Below are 17,565 nucleotides of genomic sequence, written 5' to 3' on the forward strand. Positions count from 1 at the left end.
AAAAAAAAGTTTTCACATAGTAGGCGCTCAGTAAATGTTTGTTGAATAAATGAATTTTCCTTTATTTGCGTTCTTGTTTGCTTTTTCTTGGAAAACTCAAGGCCAGGCACGGTGGCTCACACCTGTACTCTTAGCACTCTGGGAGGCTGAGGCGGGTGGATCACCTGAGCTCAGAAGTTCAAGACCAGCCTGACCAACATGGTGAAACCCCGTCTCTACTAAAAATACAAAACATTTAGCCAGGCATAGTGGCAGGCGCCTGTAATCCTAGCTGCTCAGGAGGCTGAGGCAGGAGAATCACTTGAATGCAGGAGGCAGAGATTACAGTGAGCCGAGATTGTGTCATTGCACTCCAGCCTGGGCAACAAGAACAAAACCCCGTCTCAAAAATAAATAAATAAATACAAATAAAAGAAAACTCAAATGATATCTCTGAATTTAAAACTTGCAACAGTTTATATCATTGAAAATAAGAATGGGGAAGAAACAAGGGAAAAAAAGAGAGGTATAAGAAAAATAGGATATGGAGTAGGAGAGAGACAATAATTCAGTTATTAATCCAGAACTGTGAACACTTATTCAATCTCGGGAGTCCCTAAAACAAGCCTAGGGTCATGGCCTTGTCTGAATAAAGATTAGGATGCCTTCCTATGGTAGATTTTGCTTCTCAGGCAAGCAAGCAAGGAAGGAGAACGGACATCAGCCTGCTCATGTTGATAAGGAGTTAAAAGGTATCTTTTTCAAAGAGTATCAGTCCTAGATAATTTGTGGAATTAATTGGGTCCTGTTCAGGTGGGACATCTTCTTCAAATTTTTTTTTTTTTTTTTTTGAGACAGGGTTTCACTCTTGTCGCCCAGGCTGGAGTACAATGGAGCAGTCTGGGCTCCCTGCAACCTCCACCTCTCAGGTTTAAGCGATTCCCCTGTCCTAGCCTCCCAAGTAGCTAGGATTACAGCCCACCACAACACCCAGCTAATTGTTTGTATTTATGGTAGAGTCGGGGTTTCACCATGTTGGCCAGACTGGTCTCAAACTCCTGACCTCGGGTGATCCACCTGCCTCGGCCTCCCAAAGTGCTGGGATTACAGACATGAGCCACTGCACCTGGCCTCAAATATCATATTTAAAGCACTGCTCTGTTCCTCACCAACACTGAGCAGTTTTGTAAGGTGTTATAAGCTTGTCGGACTCCAGGTGCTATATGGTCTCAGGAGTTATGCAATGATAAACTGAATCTAACTAGGTGCTTCCAATGTATCAGACTTAATGCCATTCTCTTCCCATTCAGATAATTCTATCCAGACCATGATTACTTTTGACCAAGGAGGAAGGTGGAAGCACCTGAGGAAGCCTGAAAACAGTGAATGTGATGCCACAGCAAAAAACAAGAATGAGGTTTGTTTACTCCAGTGTGTGCAGAGCACGGCAGCCTTTCCCTTGTGCTCTGATCAGCACCAGGCTTTTGGACGATGAAGTTTCATACTTGATTAGGGTCCTCAGCATAAGATGGAAAGTTTGGAGATGAGAGTAATGAAATTAACTTAGAATTTGGGAAGTAAGAACTGAGGAAAGGTCAAATACTATGGATTATCTGTCTTTTAAAGAAGAACAAAACTGAAGGCTAACAATTTGTGGTTCACTAAACTGCTGAATGAAAACAATGGCCAGAGGGACTGGTGATTAGTTAGGGGTTAGTATAGCAGTTGGGAGACTTTAGAAATTCTGCAAGAAGCCACAGCTCCGCCTTTCATAAGCAGTGCACCAGCCTTGCTCATCGGAAGCAAGAGGGAGAGGATCCACTCTTCCTTTCCCTCTGCCTAGGCTCCCATGGCCACTGGAGGCCTCCTTGCCGAGAGATTGGGAGCCGGAACTACAGAGGTGTCACTCCAGGAGAGCCAAAGCCAGGAGTGACAGGCGTTGGCAGGCAAGGGAAAAAGGGAGGAAAACAAGCTTTTTATCTGGCTCTCACAGAATGTGAGAGGAGCTTGCGGGGACAGCTGGAGTTTCCTTCAGAAATGGAAGTACCAGTAGTTCCTGAGCTCTCCTCAGGATCCCTGTCACTGACATACACTTTGCTCTTCTAGGCAGGGTTTTCTGTTTTGTTTTAAGAGCCTCAAATGGTGAAAGTGTGCCTCCCTACACCACCCCAACACACTCTCCTCCTTTACACTCTCAAACGCTGTTGCATCTACACAACCCTCTGACCCGTTTCCCATCTCTGCCTTGGCCCTGCCTGGCTGCTGCCCTCCTCATCTTAAGCCTGGGCAGCTTCAGTGGCCTCTGTGTTTGCCTTGCCGCCTGCAGGCTCCCCATGCCTCTCCCTGCCCAGCACTCGATGTGGCTCCCTTGGCCTGTGGATGGCCCCTGTCCCTGACCTGGTGAGTGAAGGTTCTCTCCTGGTGGGCCCTCTGTCGCCTTTTCATTGTCATTGCCCACCTTATCCCTGACACACCCCTTGTAACCCACTGCCTTTCCCTGAACACCCACACTATTCCTGGGGGAAGTTGTGCCCGTCTTTCCCAACCCCAGTGGACTAGGATTAATGGAAATCCTAACCATCCTCGGTGATCATCCAGTTAGAACTAATCATTCCTCTTCATTTCATTAATAGTTTACTTGAACCTCTTCTTTTTTTTTTTTTTTTTTTGAGACAGAGTTTCGCTCTTGTTACCCAGGCTGGAGTGCAATGGCACGATCTCGGCTCACCGCAACCTCCGCCTCCTGGGTTCAGGCAATTCTCCTGCCTCAGCCTCCTGAGTAGCTGGGATTACAGGCACGCGCCACCGTGCCCAGCTAATTTTTGTATTTTTAGTAGAGACGGGGTTTCACCGTGTTGACCAGGATGGTCTCAATCTCTTGACCTCGTGATCCACCCGCCTCGGCCTCCCAAAGTGCTGGGATTACAGACTTGAGCCACTGCGCCCGGCCTGAACCTCTTCTTTTTTAAAAAATTGTAGTAAAATATACACTAATATAATACCTACCATTTTAGCCATTTTGAACCTCTTTTAGAGCACTAACTTTCATTTGGCTGCATACCTCAACTTGTTTCTGACATATTTTCTTTTTTCCCCAGCTTTATGGAGACATAATTGACAAATAAAAATTGTACATATATTTACAGTGTACACTGTGATGTTTTGATATATGTATACATTGTGAAATGATTACCACAGTCAAGCTAATTAACATGCATCACCTCGAAATTATCTTGGGGGTGTGTGTGTGATGAGAACATTTCAGATCTAATCTCATGGCACATTTCAAGTAGCAGTACAGTATTCTAGACTATAGTCACAATGTATATTTTCTCTCTAAAGCTTATTCATCCTGCATAACTGAAACTGTGTACCCTTTGGCCTTCATCTCCCCCTACCCCAAGCTCCTGGAAGCCACAATTCTCCTGCTTCTGTGAGTTTGACATTTTTACATTCCACTTAAGTGAGATCATGCAGTCTTTGTCTTTCTATGCTGGGCTCATTTTACTTAACGTAACATAATGCCTCTCAGGTTCACGGTGATTTTACAGATGACAGGATTTCCTTCTTTTTTTTTTTGAGATAGAGTCTCACTCTGCCACTGAGGCTGGAGTACAGTGGAGCAATCTTGGCTCACTGCATCCTCCGCCTCCCCAGTTCAAGCGATTCTCCTGCCTCAGCATCCTGAGTAGCTGGGACTACAGGCATGTGCCACCACACCCAGCTAATTTTTGTATTTTTAGTAGAGACAATTTCACCATATTGATCAGGCTGGTCTCGAACTCCTGACCTCAGGTGATCCACCCACCTCGGCCTCCCAAAGTGCTGGGATTACAGGCATGAACCACCATGCCCAGCAGGATTTCTTTCTTTTTTAAGGCTGATTAATATTCCATTTTCTTTATCCATTCATCCATCAATGGACATTTAGGTTGATTCTGTATCTTGGCTACTATGAATAATTCTGCAGTGGACATAGGAGCACAGATATCTTTTGGATATACCAATTTCATTTCTCTTGAATGTATACCCAGAAATGGGATTGCTGCTAGTTCTGTCTTTCATTTTCTTTTCTTTCTTTTTTTTTTTGAGATGCAATCTCACCCTTTCGCCTAGGCTGGCTGGAATGCAGTGTAGCAATCTCAGGTCACTGAAACCTCCACCTTCTTGGTTCAGTGATTCTCCTGCCTCAGCCTCCCGAGTAGCTGGGATTAAAAGTGTGCATCACCACACCCAGCTAATTTTTTGTGTCTTTTGTAGAGATGGAGTTTCAACCGGGCTGGTCTCAAAACTCCTGACCTCATGATCTGCCTGCCTCCATCTCCTAAAGTGCTGGGATTACAGGCATGAGCCACTGTGCCCTGCCCTGCTGTCCTTCATTTTTTAGGGAAATTTCTTACTGTATTGCATAGTATAGTAGCTGTATCAGGTTACATTCCCACCAGCAGTGTACAGGGTTCCCTTTTTTCATGTCCTTGCCAATACTTACCTTTTATCTCTCTGCTAATAGCCATTCTAACTCGGGTGAGATGATATCTCATTGTGATTTTTATTTGTATTTCCCTCATGGTTAGTGACGTTGGGCATTTTTTCATATACCTGTTGGCTATATTTGTATGTGTTTGTTTGAGAAATGGCTATGCAGGTCCTTTGCCCATTTTTTAGTTGGATTATTTGTTTTCTTGCTATTGATTTGTTTGGATAGTAACCCCTTATAAGATGTTTGGTTTGCAGATATTTTCTCCCATTCCACATATTGTCTCTCTTCTCTCTTTTGGTGGTTTCCTTTGCTTTGCAGAAGCTTTTTAGTTTGGTGCAATCTCATTTATCTGTTTTTGTTTTTTGATGCTTGTGCTTTTAGGGTCATATCCAAAAAGCCATTGCCCAGATTAATGTCAAGAAGCTTTTTTCCCTATGTTTCCTTCTAGTAGTTTTTCAGTTTCAAGTCTTACATTTATGTCTCTAATCCATTTTGAGTTGATTTTTGCATATGACATGAAATAAGGGTTGAAATTCATTCTTCTACATATATATATTCAGTTTTCCCAGCACCATTTATTTAAGAGCCTGTCTTTTTCACATTGTGTGTTCTTGGCACCTTTGTCAAAGATAAGTTGACAATAAATGCATAGATTTGTTTCTGTGTTCTCTATTCTGTTCCATTGGTCTATATGTGTTTTTAATACCAGTACCATGCTATTTGATTACTATTGCTCTATAGTATATTTTGAAATTAGGTAGCATGATATCTCCAGCTTTGTTCTTTTTGCCCACTATTGTTTTGGTTATTCAGGGTCTTTTGTGGTTCCATATAAGATTTAGGATTGTTTTTCCTATTTCTGTGAAAAATACCATTGGAATTTTTTTTTAAGAGGCAGGGTCTTACTCTGTCACCCAGACTGGAGTCTAGTGGCATAATCATAGCTTACTGCAGCCTCAAATTCCCTGGGCTCACTCAGTCCTCCCACCTCACCCTCTGGTGTAGCTAGGACTACAGGCATGTACCACCACACCTGTCTAATTTTGGTATTTTTTGGTAGAGATGGGTTTTTGCCATGTTGCCCAAGCTGGTCTCGAACTCCTGGCCTCAAATGATCCTCCCACCTCAGCCTCCCAGCTGGGATTAGATGTGAGCCACCACACCTGGTTGTTTTGTTCTTGATGTACCTCAAGTACCTAAAACAGTGCCTGAAATATAGTAGGTACTCAGTAAACATCTGATGAATTAATTAATTAATATGTTTCTGGATTGTTCTGTGTTGTCACAGAAAGAGGGTTATTTATAACCATATAATAGTAAAAACGCCAGTCAAAATAGTAGGCATTGCGTTGAATCTGTAGATCACTTTGAGTAGTATGGAGATTTTAACAATATTAATTGTTCCAATCCAGGAACATAGGATATATTTCCTTTTTTTTGGTCATCTTCAGTTTCTTTCATCAATATTTTGTAGTTTTTAGTATACAAATCTTTCACCTCCTTGGTTAAATTTATTCCTAAGTTGTTTTTTTTTTAAGTTTTTTTTCTTGTGCTGTTGTAGATGGAATTTTCTTGATTTCTTTTTTGGGTGGTTTGTTTTTAGTGTGTATTGTATTATTATATGTTGATTTTATAATCTGTAACTTTTTGAATTTGTTTATTAGTTTTAACAGATTTTTGGTGGAGTCTTTAAAGATTAAGGATTTTTATATATAAGTTTATGTCACCTGCAGACAGACAATTTTACTTCTTCCTTTCTGGTTTGGATGTCTTTTATTTCTTTTTCTTGCCTAATTGCTCTGGCTAGGACGTCTGTTGCTATAATGAACAGAAGTGGTGAGAGTGGGCATCTTTGTCTTGCTCCTGATTGAGATATTGACCTGTAACTTTGTTTTCTTCTGCTGTCCTTGTCTGGTTTGGATAGCAGTGTAATACCAGCCTTATAAAATGAGTTTGGAAGTCTTCCATTCTCTTCAATTTTTAAAAGAGTTTGAGAAGGATTGGTATTCTTCTTTGAAGAATGTTTGCTAGAATTCACCATTGAATCCATCAGGTCCTAAGCTTTTCTTGTTGGGAGATTTTTGATTACTGATTGAGCCTCCTTACTCTTAATAGTATGTTCAGATCTTCTATTTCTTCTTCATGGTTCAGTCTTGGTAGGCTCTATGTGTCTAGAAAGTCATTCATTTTTTTCTAGATTATCCAATTTGTTGATGTATAATTGTTCATAGACTTTTATGATCCTTTGTTTTTCTGTAGTATCAGTTGTAATGTCTATTCTCACATTTCTGATTTTAGTTATCTTCTCTTTTTTCTTATTCTAATTAAAAGTGTATCACTTTTTTATCTTGTCAAAAAAAAAACAAATTTCATTGATCTTTCCTATTATTTTTCTAACTTCTATTTCACTTATTTCTGTTCTGTTATTATTTCCTGCCTTCTGCTAACTTTGGGCTTAGTTTGTTCTTCTTTTTCTAGTTCCTTGGGGTATAAAGTTAGGATTTTTGAGATTTTTTTTTTTCCTTAATTCATCACCGTAAACTTTCTTCTTAGAACTGCTTTTGCTGCATCCCTTAAGTTTTGGCATGTTGTGTTTCCCTTTTCATTTGTCTCAAGATATTTTTTTGATTTCCCTTTTCTTTGACCCATTGGTTGTTCAAGAATATGTTGTTCGATTTGCATATTCGTGTGAATTTTCCTCCTGTTTTTGATTTCTAGTTTCATAATGTTGTAGTTGAAAAGATACTTGAGGTAATTTCAGTCTTCTATTTATTAAGGCTTGTTTTGTGGCCTAACATATGACCTATCCTGAAGAATATTCTGTGTGCACTTGACAAGAATGTATATTCTGCTGCTGTTGGATAGAATGTTCTGTATATGTCTGTTAGGTCCGTTTGTATGGTGTTGTTCAAGTTTGCTTTTTCCTTGTTTTCTGTCCGGATGATTTATCCATTATTGAAAGTACAGTATTGAAGTCACTTATTATTATTGCATTGTTGTCTACTTCTTCCTTCAGTTCTGTTAATATTTGATTTATACATGTAGGTGCTCTAATGTTGAGTGCATTTATATTTACCATTGTTATATGCTCTTAATGAATTGACACTTTTATCATTGTGTAGTAACTTTATCTCTTATGACAGTTTTTGACTTAAAGTCTATTTTGTCTGATATAAATATAGCCACTGCTCTCTTTTGGCTACCATTTGTGTGGAATATCTTTTTTTGATCTCTGCTTTCAGCTTATGTGCCCCCTTACACACATAGTCCTTTACAGATGGCTTCAGCAGGGGAAGCCCTTACCAGGTAGCTCATCCAGAGATTCTTGGGGGGAGGCTGACAGGTTCTGCAGGTAGGTGGGCCTGGTGCCTTGGTCTTTGCGGGTAGCTTGGAGGCTGGGTCCACTGAGGTAGGCCTGGCAGTAGGATCTACTAGGGTGGACCTTTTAAGTGAATCTTTAGTTGGAACACCTGGATCTTTAGGTAGAACACCAGTAGATATATAGAAGCCAACCTGGTGCAGGGGTGGGCCCTACCCAGAGCCTGCAGGGGCTGGCCTGATACAGGGGTCCACTTGGCTGGGCCCTAGGGCCTGGCACCTTGGGGACAGGCCTAGAGCCTGGGTCTGTGAGCGTGGGGCTGGAGCCTAAGACAACAGTTTCTTAAAGACAAGACTGGATCTTATTTCAAACCACCACCACATCTCGTACAGTGTCTGAGGTATATCAAGTGGTTATCAGGTTTATTTGTGTAGAGTCATGCTTTAAACATTTGTCAGAGGCTTTGATGTAATGCAAAAATAAACTGAGACAGGTTACATGTGAGGAAATAATTGTATATTTGCTTCCAAATATTCTAATACATTTCAGAATCAAGAGTATGCCACTGAGCTACAACTCAACAACAAATAAATAGCCTGAATAAAAAATAGGCAAAGAACTTGAATAGACATTTCGCCAAAAAAGATATAGAAGTGACTAACAAGCATATAAAAAGAGTCTCAGCATCACTAATCATTAGTAAAATGCAAGTCAAAACCACAATGAGTCTCCTCACACAGATTAGGGTGGCTACTATTTTAAAAAGTGTTGGCAAGGATATGGGGAAATTGGAGCCCTGGTGCACTGTTGGTGAAAATGTAAAATGGTGCAGCTGCTACAGAAAGCAGTATATTAGTTCCTAAAAAAATTAAAAATAGAATTATCATATTCCACTTCTGGGTATATACCCAAAAGAATTGAAGGCAGGGTCTCAAAAAGATATTTATACACCCATGTACATAGCAACATTATTCACAATAGCCAGATAGAAGCAGCTTGTATCTATTGACAGATAAATGAGTAAATAAAATATGGGGTATATGTGGATACAGATACACACATACACAAATAAATAATATTTATCCTTTAAAAGGAAGAAATTCTGACATAGCTATTAATACAACATGGATGAGCCTTGAGCACATTATGCCAAATGCAATAAGCCAGACACAAAATGATAAATATTGTATTGTTCTACTTATATGAGGTACCTAGAGTAGCCAAATTCATAGAAACACAAAGTAAAATGGTAGTTTCCAGGAGCTGGCAGGAGGAAGAAGTGGGGAACTGTTGTTGCTTAATTGGTGATTGAATTTTGTAAGATAAAAAAGTTTTAGAGATTTTGTGGTACAACAATGTGAATATACTTTAACACTACTGAACTATATACCTAAATATTAAATAAATAGTTAAGATGGTACATTTACCTAGGTCTGGGTTAACTTAAAGTTTTATTGGGAGGGCTTTGTGAGATGATTAAAGAAATTGTCTCTGGTTTTAATCTAAGCTTTTGTTTCTTCACAGTGCAGCCTTCATATTCATGCTTCATACAGCATCTCCCAGAAACTGAATGTTCCAATGGCCCCACTCTCAGAGCCAAATGCCGTAGGCATTGTCATTGCTCATGGTAAGGAGCTCCCACCCACCACCTCCAGCTGGAACAGTGGCTGAGCACACCGAAACTTAGCCACAGGCTCTGAACCCTTTGAGAAGAAACACTGTGGATGTTTTTACATTCCTTTGGTAGAATTTCTTACATTATAACAATACTTTGGGTTTTTCATCAACTCCCATCAGAAAGAGCAACACAATTTCTCCCAAGTTTTGGGGAGCCTTCTTTCCTACTAAAAGAGGCTTGATGGGAAATAATCAGAATAAATTCATTCAGAATTATTCTCTCATGAGTAAATCCTCTCCGTTTCATTGCCTATTTGTGCTGATGAGATGGCGGATTATGTTGCAGGTAGCGTGGGGGATGCCATCTCAGTTATGGTTCCAGATGTGTACATCTCAGATGATGGGGGTTACTCCTGGACAAAGATGCTGGAAGGACCCCACTATTACACCATCCTGGATTCTGGAGGCATCATTGTGGCCATTGAGCACAGCAGCCGTCCTATCAATGTGATTAAGTATGCATGAGCTCATCTCACACACACTGTCTGCATAGAGGGCAACTGGGGGAATGTTCTTCAGTTTACTAGGGGGATGTTACAGACCATGATTCAAATTTTTACATTCGACAGAGCTGTATAAGATTCTAGAAAGGAAAAAAAAAAAAAGATTCTAGAAAGGATTGCTTTTAATTGGCAGCACAGATTAAATGGCATTGCTTTTTCCTCTGACTGCCTCTAGCTAACAAATTTGTCACTTCTTAAAAACATTCTTTCTGGGTTGGGTGCGGTGCCTGTAATTCCATCACTTTGGGAGGCCAAAGCAGGAGGATCACCTGAGCCCAGGAGTTCAAGACCAGTCTGGGCAACATAGCAAGACCTTGTCTCTAATATTATTTCAATATTAATTGGAATAATTAATTATTATTTATTTCAAGGCCATGCACCACGTCCAGCCTTGAATTTATTAATTTAAAACCAGTTCTTACCTGAGTCACTCTCCTCTCTTTCCTTTGAAATAATTTCTGTAAAGGTATTTACTTTCATACTCTGAATTAATCTCTTTTCCCTAGCCTGTTAACCACAGACACTAAAAGTTAAAATAGTTGGCTGGGTGCAGTGGCTCACACCTGTAATCCCATTGGCAGGTGGATCACGAGGTCAGGAAAAAACAAGACCATCCTGGCCAACATGGTGAAACCCCGCCTCTACTAAAAATATAAAAATTAGCTGGGTGTGGTGGCATGTGTTTGTAATCCCAGCTACTCAGGAGGCTGAGGCACAAGAATCGATTGAACCCGGGAGGTGGAGATTGCAGTGAGCTGAGATTGCAGCCACTGCACTCCAGCCTAGTAACAGAGCAGACTCCATCTCAAAAAAAAAAAAAAAAGTTAAAATAGTTGTGAGCCAATAAGCCATCACCTAAATATAAGGGGTTTTGTCTGGTTCGGGATCAAACAGCCAGAGTGGTTTCCTGAATTCCCAGTACACATTGATCCTCTGTCATGATCTTTCTCTAATTGTGGTTTCAGGTTCTCCACAGACGAAGGTCAATGCTGGCAAACCTACACATTCACCAGGGACCCCATCTATTTCACTGGCCTAGCTTCAGAACCTGGAGCTAGGTCCATGAATATCAGCATTTGGGGCTTCACAGAATCTTTCCTGACCAGTCAGTGGGTCTCCTACACCATTGATTTTAAAGATATCCTTGAAAGGAACTGTGAGTGTCTCCTTTGACCTTTTCTACCAGAAACTTGTAAGCCCATTTTCCTAAATAATCAATATGGTTTAATTTATTTTGGCTGAAATCAGCAGATACATATGCATATGAAAGAGGATTGACAGATGTTTTTTGTGGGTGATTAAGTAATGGAATGGCATCAGAAAAACAGCCTCCTTCTTGGTGCTAGCACTGTCCATGAGAAATATGAGGGCCCCATATGTCATTGAAATTATTCTGTCAGCTACGTTATAAAAGTGAAAAGGAAGGTGATAGTAATAAAATAAGCTTAATATATCCAAAATATTATCATTTCAACATTAAGCAATATTAAAGGCCCAGAAAATAGCTTCAGAAAAGGATTCACAGTGTTCATTGCACAGTGTTCCTGAAGTGTCACAAGCAAACCCTGACCTCAGTGCCAAACAAAGGTGCTGGCATTATACTAAGAAATAAGTAGGATAAAGAAAAACGCTGGAGAAAGGATGACCTGTAGTCGCGAGCTGGCATAATACAATAAAAGACTTAACGTTTGCAGACGTTAAGTTCCAAATTCAACTTCAGTTCAATTTGGTGCTTTGAGATTGTGTCATGGGCTCATTTCCTCAGCATGTTGATTCAGTGACTCCTGAGGGAACAGACCCTTGGTTTGAACCTTACTCTTCCATAAGACGTTCAAATAGATTTAATGCCTGAGGGTCGCTGTCTTCTAAATCCATTCAGTAGGCTATACAGAAGCTGGCTTAGGAGTTCTCCCCTCAGCAGGCAGATCTCCAGTTACCCCTAAAGTTTAATGTCATTAAAAGATTTGTTAAGCACCTGCTCTTTATCGGGCTCTATGCTGGTCTTCATATCCCGAAGGATAAAAACCTAATCCACTGTCTTTAGGTCACAGGCTTTGAGTCGTTTTTCCAGTAGATGATACGACATACTAAGCCAGAAACCATGTTTATCAACAATCTGCATTTGAAAACCGGTCAACTAGAGCTAGAAGTCTAGGAAGTGGATGTTTTCCCTTCTGCTTTAAGCCGACGAACACATGGTGAAATTGAACCTGTGCTCTTGGCTAATTAGTATCTTGTCCTAAACAAAGAGCTCTCTGGCCCTGAGTGGAGAATATCTAGTTGCTTACCTATGACAGCTCCTGCTGACTGGGGATGTAGGTGTGCAAGACACACAGACAGCAGCCTTTTAGTTTGGAAGGAACTTCAGAGATTTTCTATCCATCTTCCCAATTCAAAACAAATAGAGTTTTTCCTAGTCCTCAGATGGATGTTGAGATGGAAAGAATACTCTTCTGGCACGAGGAAATGCAATTGCTAGTAGGCTCTAGACTAATGTAACTTTTTGTTTGCAATTCCAAAATGAAGCAATAGGTTGATTCAGACATTCCCACTTTCCCTCTCCTTGTTCTTCCTATAGCCTGGCAGCTGCCTCCCGTGGGTGGATTCTGTGCTGTGCACTTTCCTGAACAGTCTGTCTCTCCTTTAGGTGAAGAGAAGGACTATACCATATGGCTGGCACACTCCACAGACCCTGAAGATTATGAAGATGGCTGCATTTTGGGCTATAAAGAACAGTTTCTGCGGCTACGCAAGTCATCCGTGTGTCAGAATGGTCGAGACTATGTTGTGACCAAGCAGCCCTCCATCTGCCTCTGTTCCCTGGAGGACTTTCTCTGGTATCAGCATTCCCCAGATTACTTTGTCTCCCTTTCCCTGTTGGAGGAGGTGAAAGACAGTTTCCTTATACGGCTAACAAATATTGAAATCCAGCTGGGTGCAATGGCTCACACCTATAATCCCAGCACTTTGGGAGGCCAAGGTGGATGGATCACTTGAGGCTAGGAGTTCAAGACCAGCCTGGCCAACATGGTGAAACCCCATCTCTACCAAAAAAAAAAAAAAAAAAAAATTAGCCAGGCATGGTGATGCATGCCTGTAATCCTAGCTGCTCAGGTGGCTAAGACACAAGAATCACTTGAACCTGGGAGGCAAACGTTGCAGTAAGCCAAGATTGTGTTACTGCACTCTAGCCTGGGCTACAGAGTGAGACTCTTTTTGTTTTTTGAGATGGAGTCTCGCTCTTGTTACCCAGGCTGGAGTGCAATGGCATGATCTCAGCTCACTGCTACTTCCACCTCCCAGGTTCAAGCAATTCTCCTGCCTCAGCCTCCTAAGTAGCTGGGACTACAGGCACCTGCCACCAAACTCGGGTAATTTTTGTATTTTTAGTAGAGACAAGGTTTCACCATATTGGCCAGGCTGGTCTCGAACTTCTGACTTTGTGATCCACTCACCTTGGCCTTCCAAAGTGCTGGGATTACAGGCATGAGCCACCGCACCCAGCCAAGACTGTTGTCTCAAAAAAATTGAAACCCTTTTCCCCATGAGTGTAGAACTGCTGCTTCTTATCAAAGAAACTGAGGTACAGAGAAAGGAAACCAAAATTGTTAATAATTGGACAGATAATATAATCACATTAGACAGTTAATTATTGGGCAGAACCAGCCACAAACCCCAGAAATCCTTAGCTGACAGTGGTGGGAAGGAGAGAAGTGATATAAGAAAGAAGAGAATAATACAAACAAAAATCTGTAGAAAATGAAAAGACAAAAACACCAAAAAAAGTGGTAGAGGAGCAAAGAGGAAATTGGACTTGAGAAAACAGCCTGAGACCTGGCACGGTGGCTCATGCCTATAAACCCGGCACTTTGGGAGCCCTAGGTGGGTGGATCACCTGAGGTCAGGAGTTCAAGACCACCCTGAGCAATATGACGAGACCCCATCTCAAAAAAGAGAAAGAAAACAGCCTGACAGCATGAGCTCAGCAGGTGGGACACTAGGTTTTGGATCCTTTCCAAGAATAAAGACAGAGAGATGGTGGTTGGTCCTAAGACTAGAGGTGACATCAGTATAGTCATGGTCCCATCAAGGTTTAGAGGCCATCAAAGTGGACTCCCTGGAGTTCAGGACCATCCAGGCTTAAGGATTAGTTACTTGGCTGGCATAGGGTTACTTGATTATATAAGGGCAAGGAGTCCCTGGATAGTTTAAATGAGGTAATTTTCAGGCAAATGAGCGGAACTGCTTCACATCACAGATATAATCTGTGGAACTTGATACCTGCAAAAGATACTGACACAAAATAAAAGTAGATCCTAAAGGATTTGGACAAAGAAGGCAGGCAGATAGGAGCCGTGGCCCTGCACATGATGTTCTCTCAAACCACAGATAACAATAGAATAGAGTTCGAACCAAAATGCAGTTCTGTTGCAGTGTGATTCCTCCTGCGTGGCTCACACCTGTGTGTGGCATGCTCAAGGGTCCTCCCTTCTCTGTTTCCGTAAGGATCACCTTTGGTGTTCCAGTAGGGCTAGAGGTCATCAATGAACCTGTAATACTCTAAAGGATTCTCTCCCATCCTTGACTCCATGTATGCCAGGCTCTTCACCTGTGCTTCTGCTCTTCTCCAACTATGCCATGGTTCTTCAGAGCTCCATGCCGTTGCACATGATGCCTCCTCTGCCTGGAAAGTCTCTCCACAGTCCCTGCTTTACCCCCAAGTCTGGCAACTTCCCACTTAGCCTTTCATACTTAACTCAGGTATCACCACTAGATGAGCTTTCCCTCATCTAGACCCCCAGAGTTCTATTACAGCACTTACTTTGTTTTAATTACTTTTTTTTTTGAGATAGAGTTTCACTCTTGTTGCCCAGGCCAAATCTCAGCTCACTGCAATCTCTGCCTCCCGAGTTCAAGTAATTCTCCTGCCTCAGCCTCCTGAGTAGTTGAGATTACAGACATGCACCACCACACCCTGCTAATTTTGTATTTTTAGTAGTGATAGGGTTTATCCATGTTGGTCAGGCTGGTCTCAAACTCCCGACCTCAGGTGATCTGTCCACCTCAACCTCCCAAAGTGCTGGGATTACAGGTGTGAGCCACCGCTCCCGGCCCTTTAATTACTATTTATAGGTTTGCTTCCACCATTAAGCCCCAGATTTCTTGGGAGCATATTATATTTAATAATAATATAGTAAGCATGATAGCAACTAACATTTATTGAGCACTAACTCTGTGCTAGGCACTATCCTAGGCAATTTACATTTAGCCTCACAACAGAGAGGACGTGACTGACTTGCTCATGGGAATTGGAAGAGCTGGGATGTGAAAGTGGCATCTCACCTCCAGAGCCCACATGTTTGGAAATTGGGTCCTTTATGAGTGAGAAGGGTACTCACAAAAATCCAGAATTTTTGGATTGAGTACCTAAAACTCTCACCCGAATTTCCTCTTGTTATAGGAGGGGTGATATCTCAGCATCTTTTGTTCTCTATACCCACTCTCCTAAATACTTAACAGGAAAACCTTGAAGTACAAGCGGCATCTGTATATTCCCCAAATACTCATTGAATACCCACTGTGCATAGGCAATGAAAAAAGTGATAATGGAAAATTTGTTGCAAAACAGAAGGTGGCAGGTGCCATGGGGATTTAGAAAAGGAAGAGAATATTTCATCTAGAGCTGAAAGGAAGTGGGTCAAAGAAGGCCTTGTTGAGGAGGTGGTATGAGCTGAGCATTGACAAATGGTAGGATTCGAACATGAGCATCTGGGAAGAAGCAGGTCGTCAGCCAGTGGACTGCCGTGAGCAGAGACACCAACAGCACAATCAAGGAAGGGTGTTCTGGAAGATAGGCCATTGGGGAAGTCATAGTAGCCATGATAAAGAAGTAAGGGTCCGAAAGGAGGATGCTCAGGCTAAATGTTCCACTGAGATAGTGGGAAGGAAGCAGTGTCATGGGCAAATACGGAAGGGATAAGGAGAGTCTGGCACAAAGGAGAAACGTCTTGTTTCTTTGAGGTTTTGTCAGCATATTTAGGTGGTGATATCCAGCATGTATTTGAAATACAGGATTAGAACTTGAGAGTGGTAAAACCTGGAAGTTTTAGTTGTAACCCCAAAATAGTTGTTATCACTAAGTGAGAACAGATGTAGAAAAAGCAAGAGAATGCATTCTACCTCCCCCCGACCCCCTGGCAAAAGACTACATTTATGGGTTGGGAAAAAAGAAGAGCATGCGGTGGCCAGAGAAACAGATGAGTGCAGCTTTGCCATTGCCAGGGTGGGCAGGGGCACAACGGTGTGTCAGATGCTGCAGAATGGGTGGTCTGGAAGAATGTGACCAGAGACGACTCCACTGAATTTGATGATTGTTGAGCCTTGGGGGTACTGCAAACACTCATTTTCTTTTTTCTTTTCTTTTCTTTTCTTTTTTTTTTTTTTTTTGAGATGAAGTCTCGCTCTGTCACCCAGGCTGGAGTACAGTGTTGTGATATCGGCTCACCGCAACCTCCGCCTCCCGTGTCCAAGCGATTCTCCTGCCTCAGCCTCCCGAGTAGCTGGGATTACAGGCGCATGCCACTGTACCCGGCTAATTGTTTGTATTTTTAGTAGAGATGGGGTTTCTCTATCTTGGCCAGGCTGGTCTTGAACTCCTGACCTCAAGTAATCTGCCCGCCTCAGCCTCCCAAAGTGCTAATATTATAGGTGTGAGCCACTACGCCCAGCCCAGACACTCATTTTCAAAGTTGCAGAGGGGGTCAAAGCCAAAATGCATGGAAGAAAAAACAAATGCATAAAATAGGACAAGTAAAAAAATATTCTTTTGACACATGTGGGTAGTAAGGGAGAGGTGGGTTAAGGAAATAATTTCTAAGGTCAAGACATACGCAGGCTAAGGAGAAGCTGCCAGCTGAGTGGGAGAGATTGATTGTTCCCCTCATACTCAGGGAAGCAAGGCCGCAGGGCAGGTTGGAGGAGTGGGACCAAGGATGCTCATGGGGAGTCAGCCTGGAGATTGTCAGCAGACATTGTTTCTTTGGGGAGAGCAGTGGATGGCACTATGGAGAGATGGAGTAGAATGGGAGGCAAAGACTATATAAGAAGCTAAGAGGAACAGAAGTGAGGAAGACAGAAAAAATTTGCAATGTACCGCAAGGGCAACGTCATAATGACATTTGGAGGTAAAGAAAAGAATTTTAGCCTGGGCACAGTGACTCATGCCTGTAATCCCAAAACATTGGGAGACTGAGGCAGGTGGATCCCTTAAGTTCAGGAGTTTGACATCAGGCTGGGCAATACGGCAAGACCCTGTCTTTACAAAAAATACAAAAATTAGCCAAGCACAGTGGTTGACGCCTGTAATGCCAGCACTTTGGGAATCTGAGGTGGATGGATCACTTGAGCCCAGTAGTTCAAAACCAGCCTGAGCAATATGGCAGGACTTCATCTTTACAAAAAATTAGCTTAGCATGGTGATACGTGCCTGTGGTTCCAGCTACTTAGGAGGCTGAAGTGGGAAGATCACGTGAGCCCAGGGGATTGAGACTACAGTGTTCATGCCACTATCCTCCAGCCTGGACAAGAGAGCAAGACCCTGTCTCAAC

General features: G+C 42.0%; 1 protein-coding gene across 3 annotated transcripts in view; it reads left to right on the forward strand.

The window, feature by feature from the left end:
- Window positions 1-17,565, forward strand: part of SORT1 (sortilin 1) — an 86,945-nt gene that overhangs the window by 60,095 nt on the left and 9,285 nt on the right. For all 3 annotated transcript variants that reach the window (XM_064372733.1, XM_021671940.2, XM_064372732.1), the window contains exons 11-15: window positions 1,290-1,396; window positions 9,303-9,405; window positions 9,742-9,910; window positions 10,924-11,114; window positions 12,606-12,795. In XM_064372733.1, the coding sequence (XP_064228803.1) occupies window positions 1,290-1,396; window positions 9,303-9,405; window positions 9,742-9,910; window positions 10,924-11,114; window positions 12,606-12,795 (760 nt within the window). The remainder of the gene's footprint in view (window positions 1-1,289; window positions 1,397-9,302; window positions 9,406-9,741; window positions 9,911-10,923; window positions 11,115-12,605; window positions 12,796-17,565) is intronic.

The sequence above is a fragment of the Aotus nancymaae genome, unplaced genomic scaffold (genome assembly GCF_030222135.1).
Source record: "Aotus nancymaae isolate 86718 unplaced genomic scaffold, 86718_ANA_hifiasm-v0.15.2.pri h1tg000007l, whole genome shotgun sequence".
In the NCBI taxonomy this organism is placed as follows: domain Eukaryota; kingdom Metazoa; phylum Chordata; class Mammalia; order Primates; family Aotidae; genus Aotus; species Aotus nancymaae.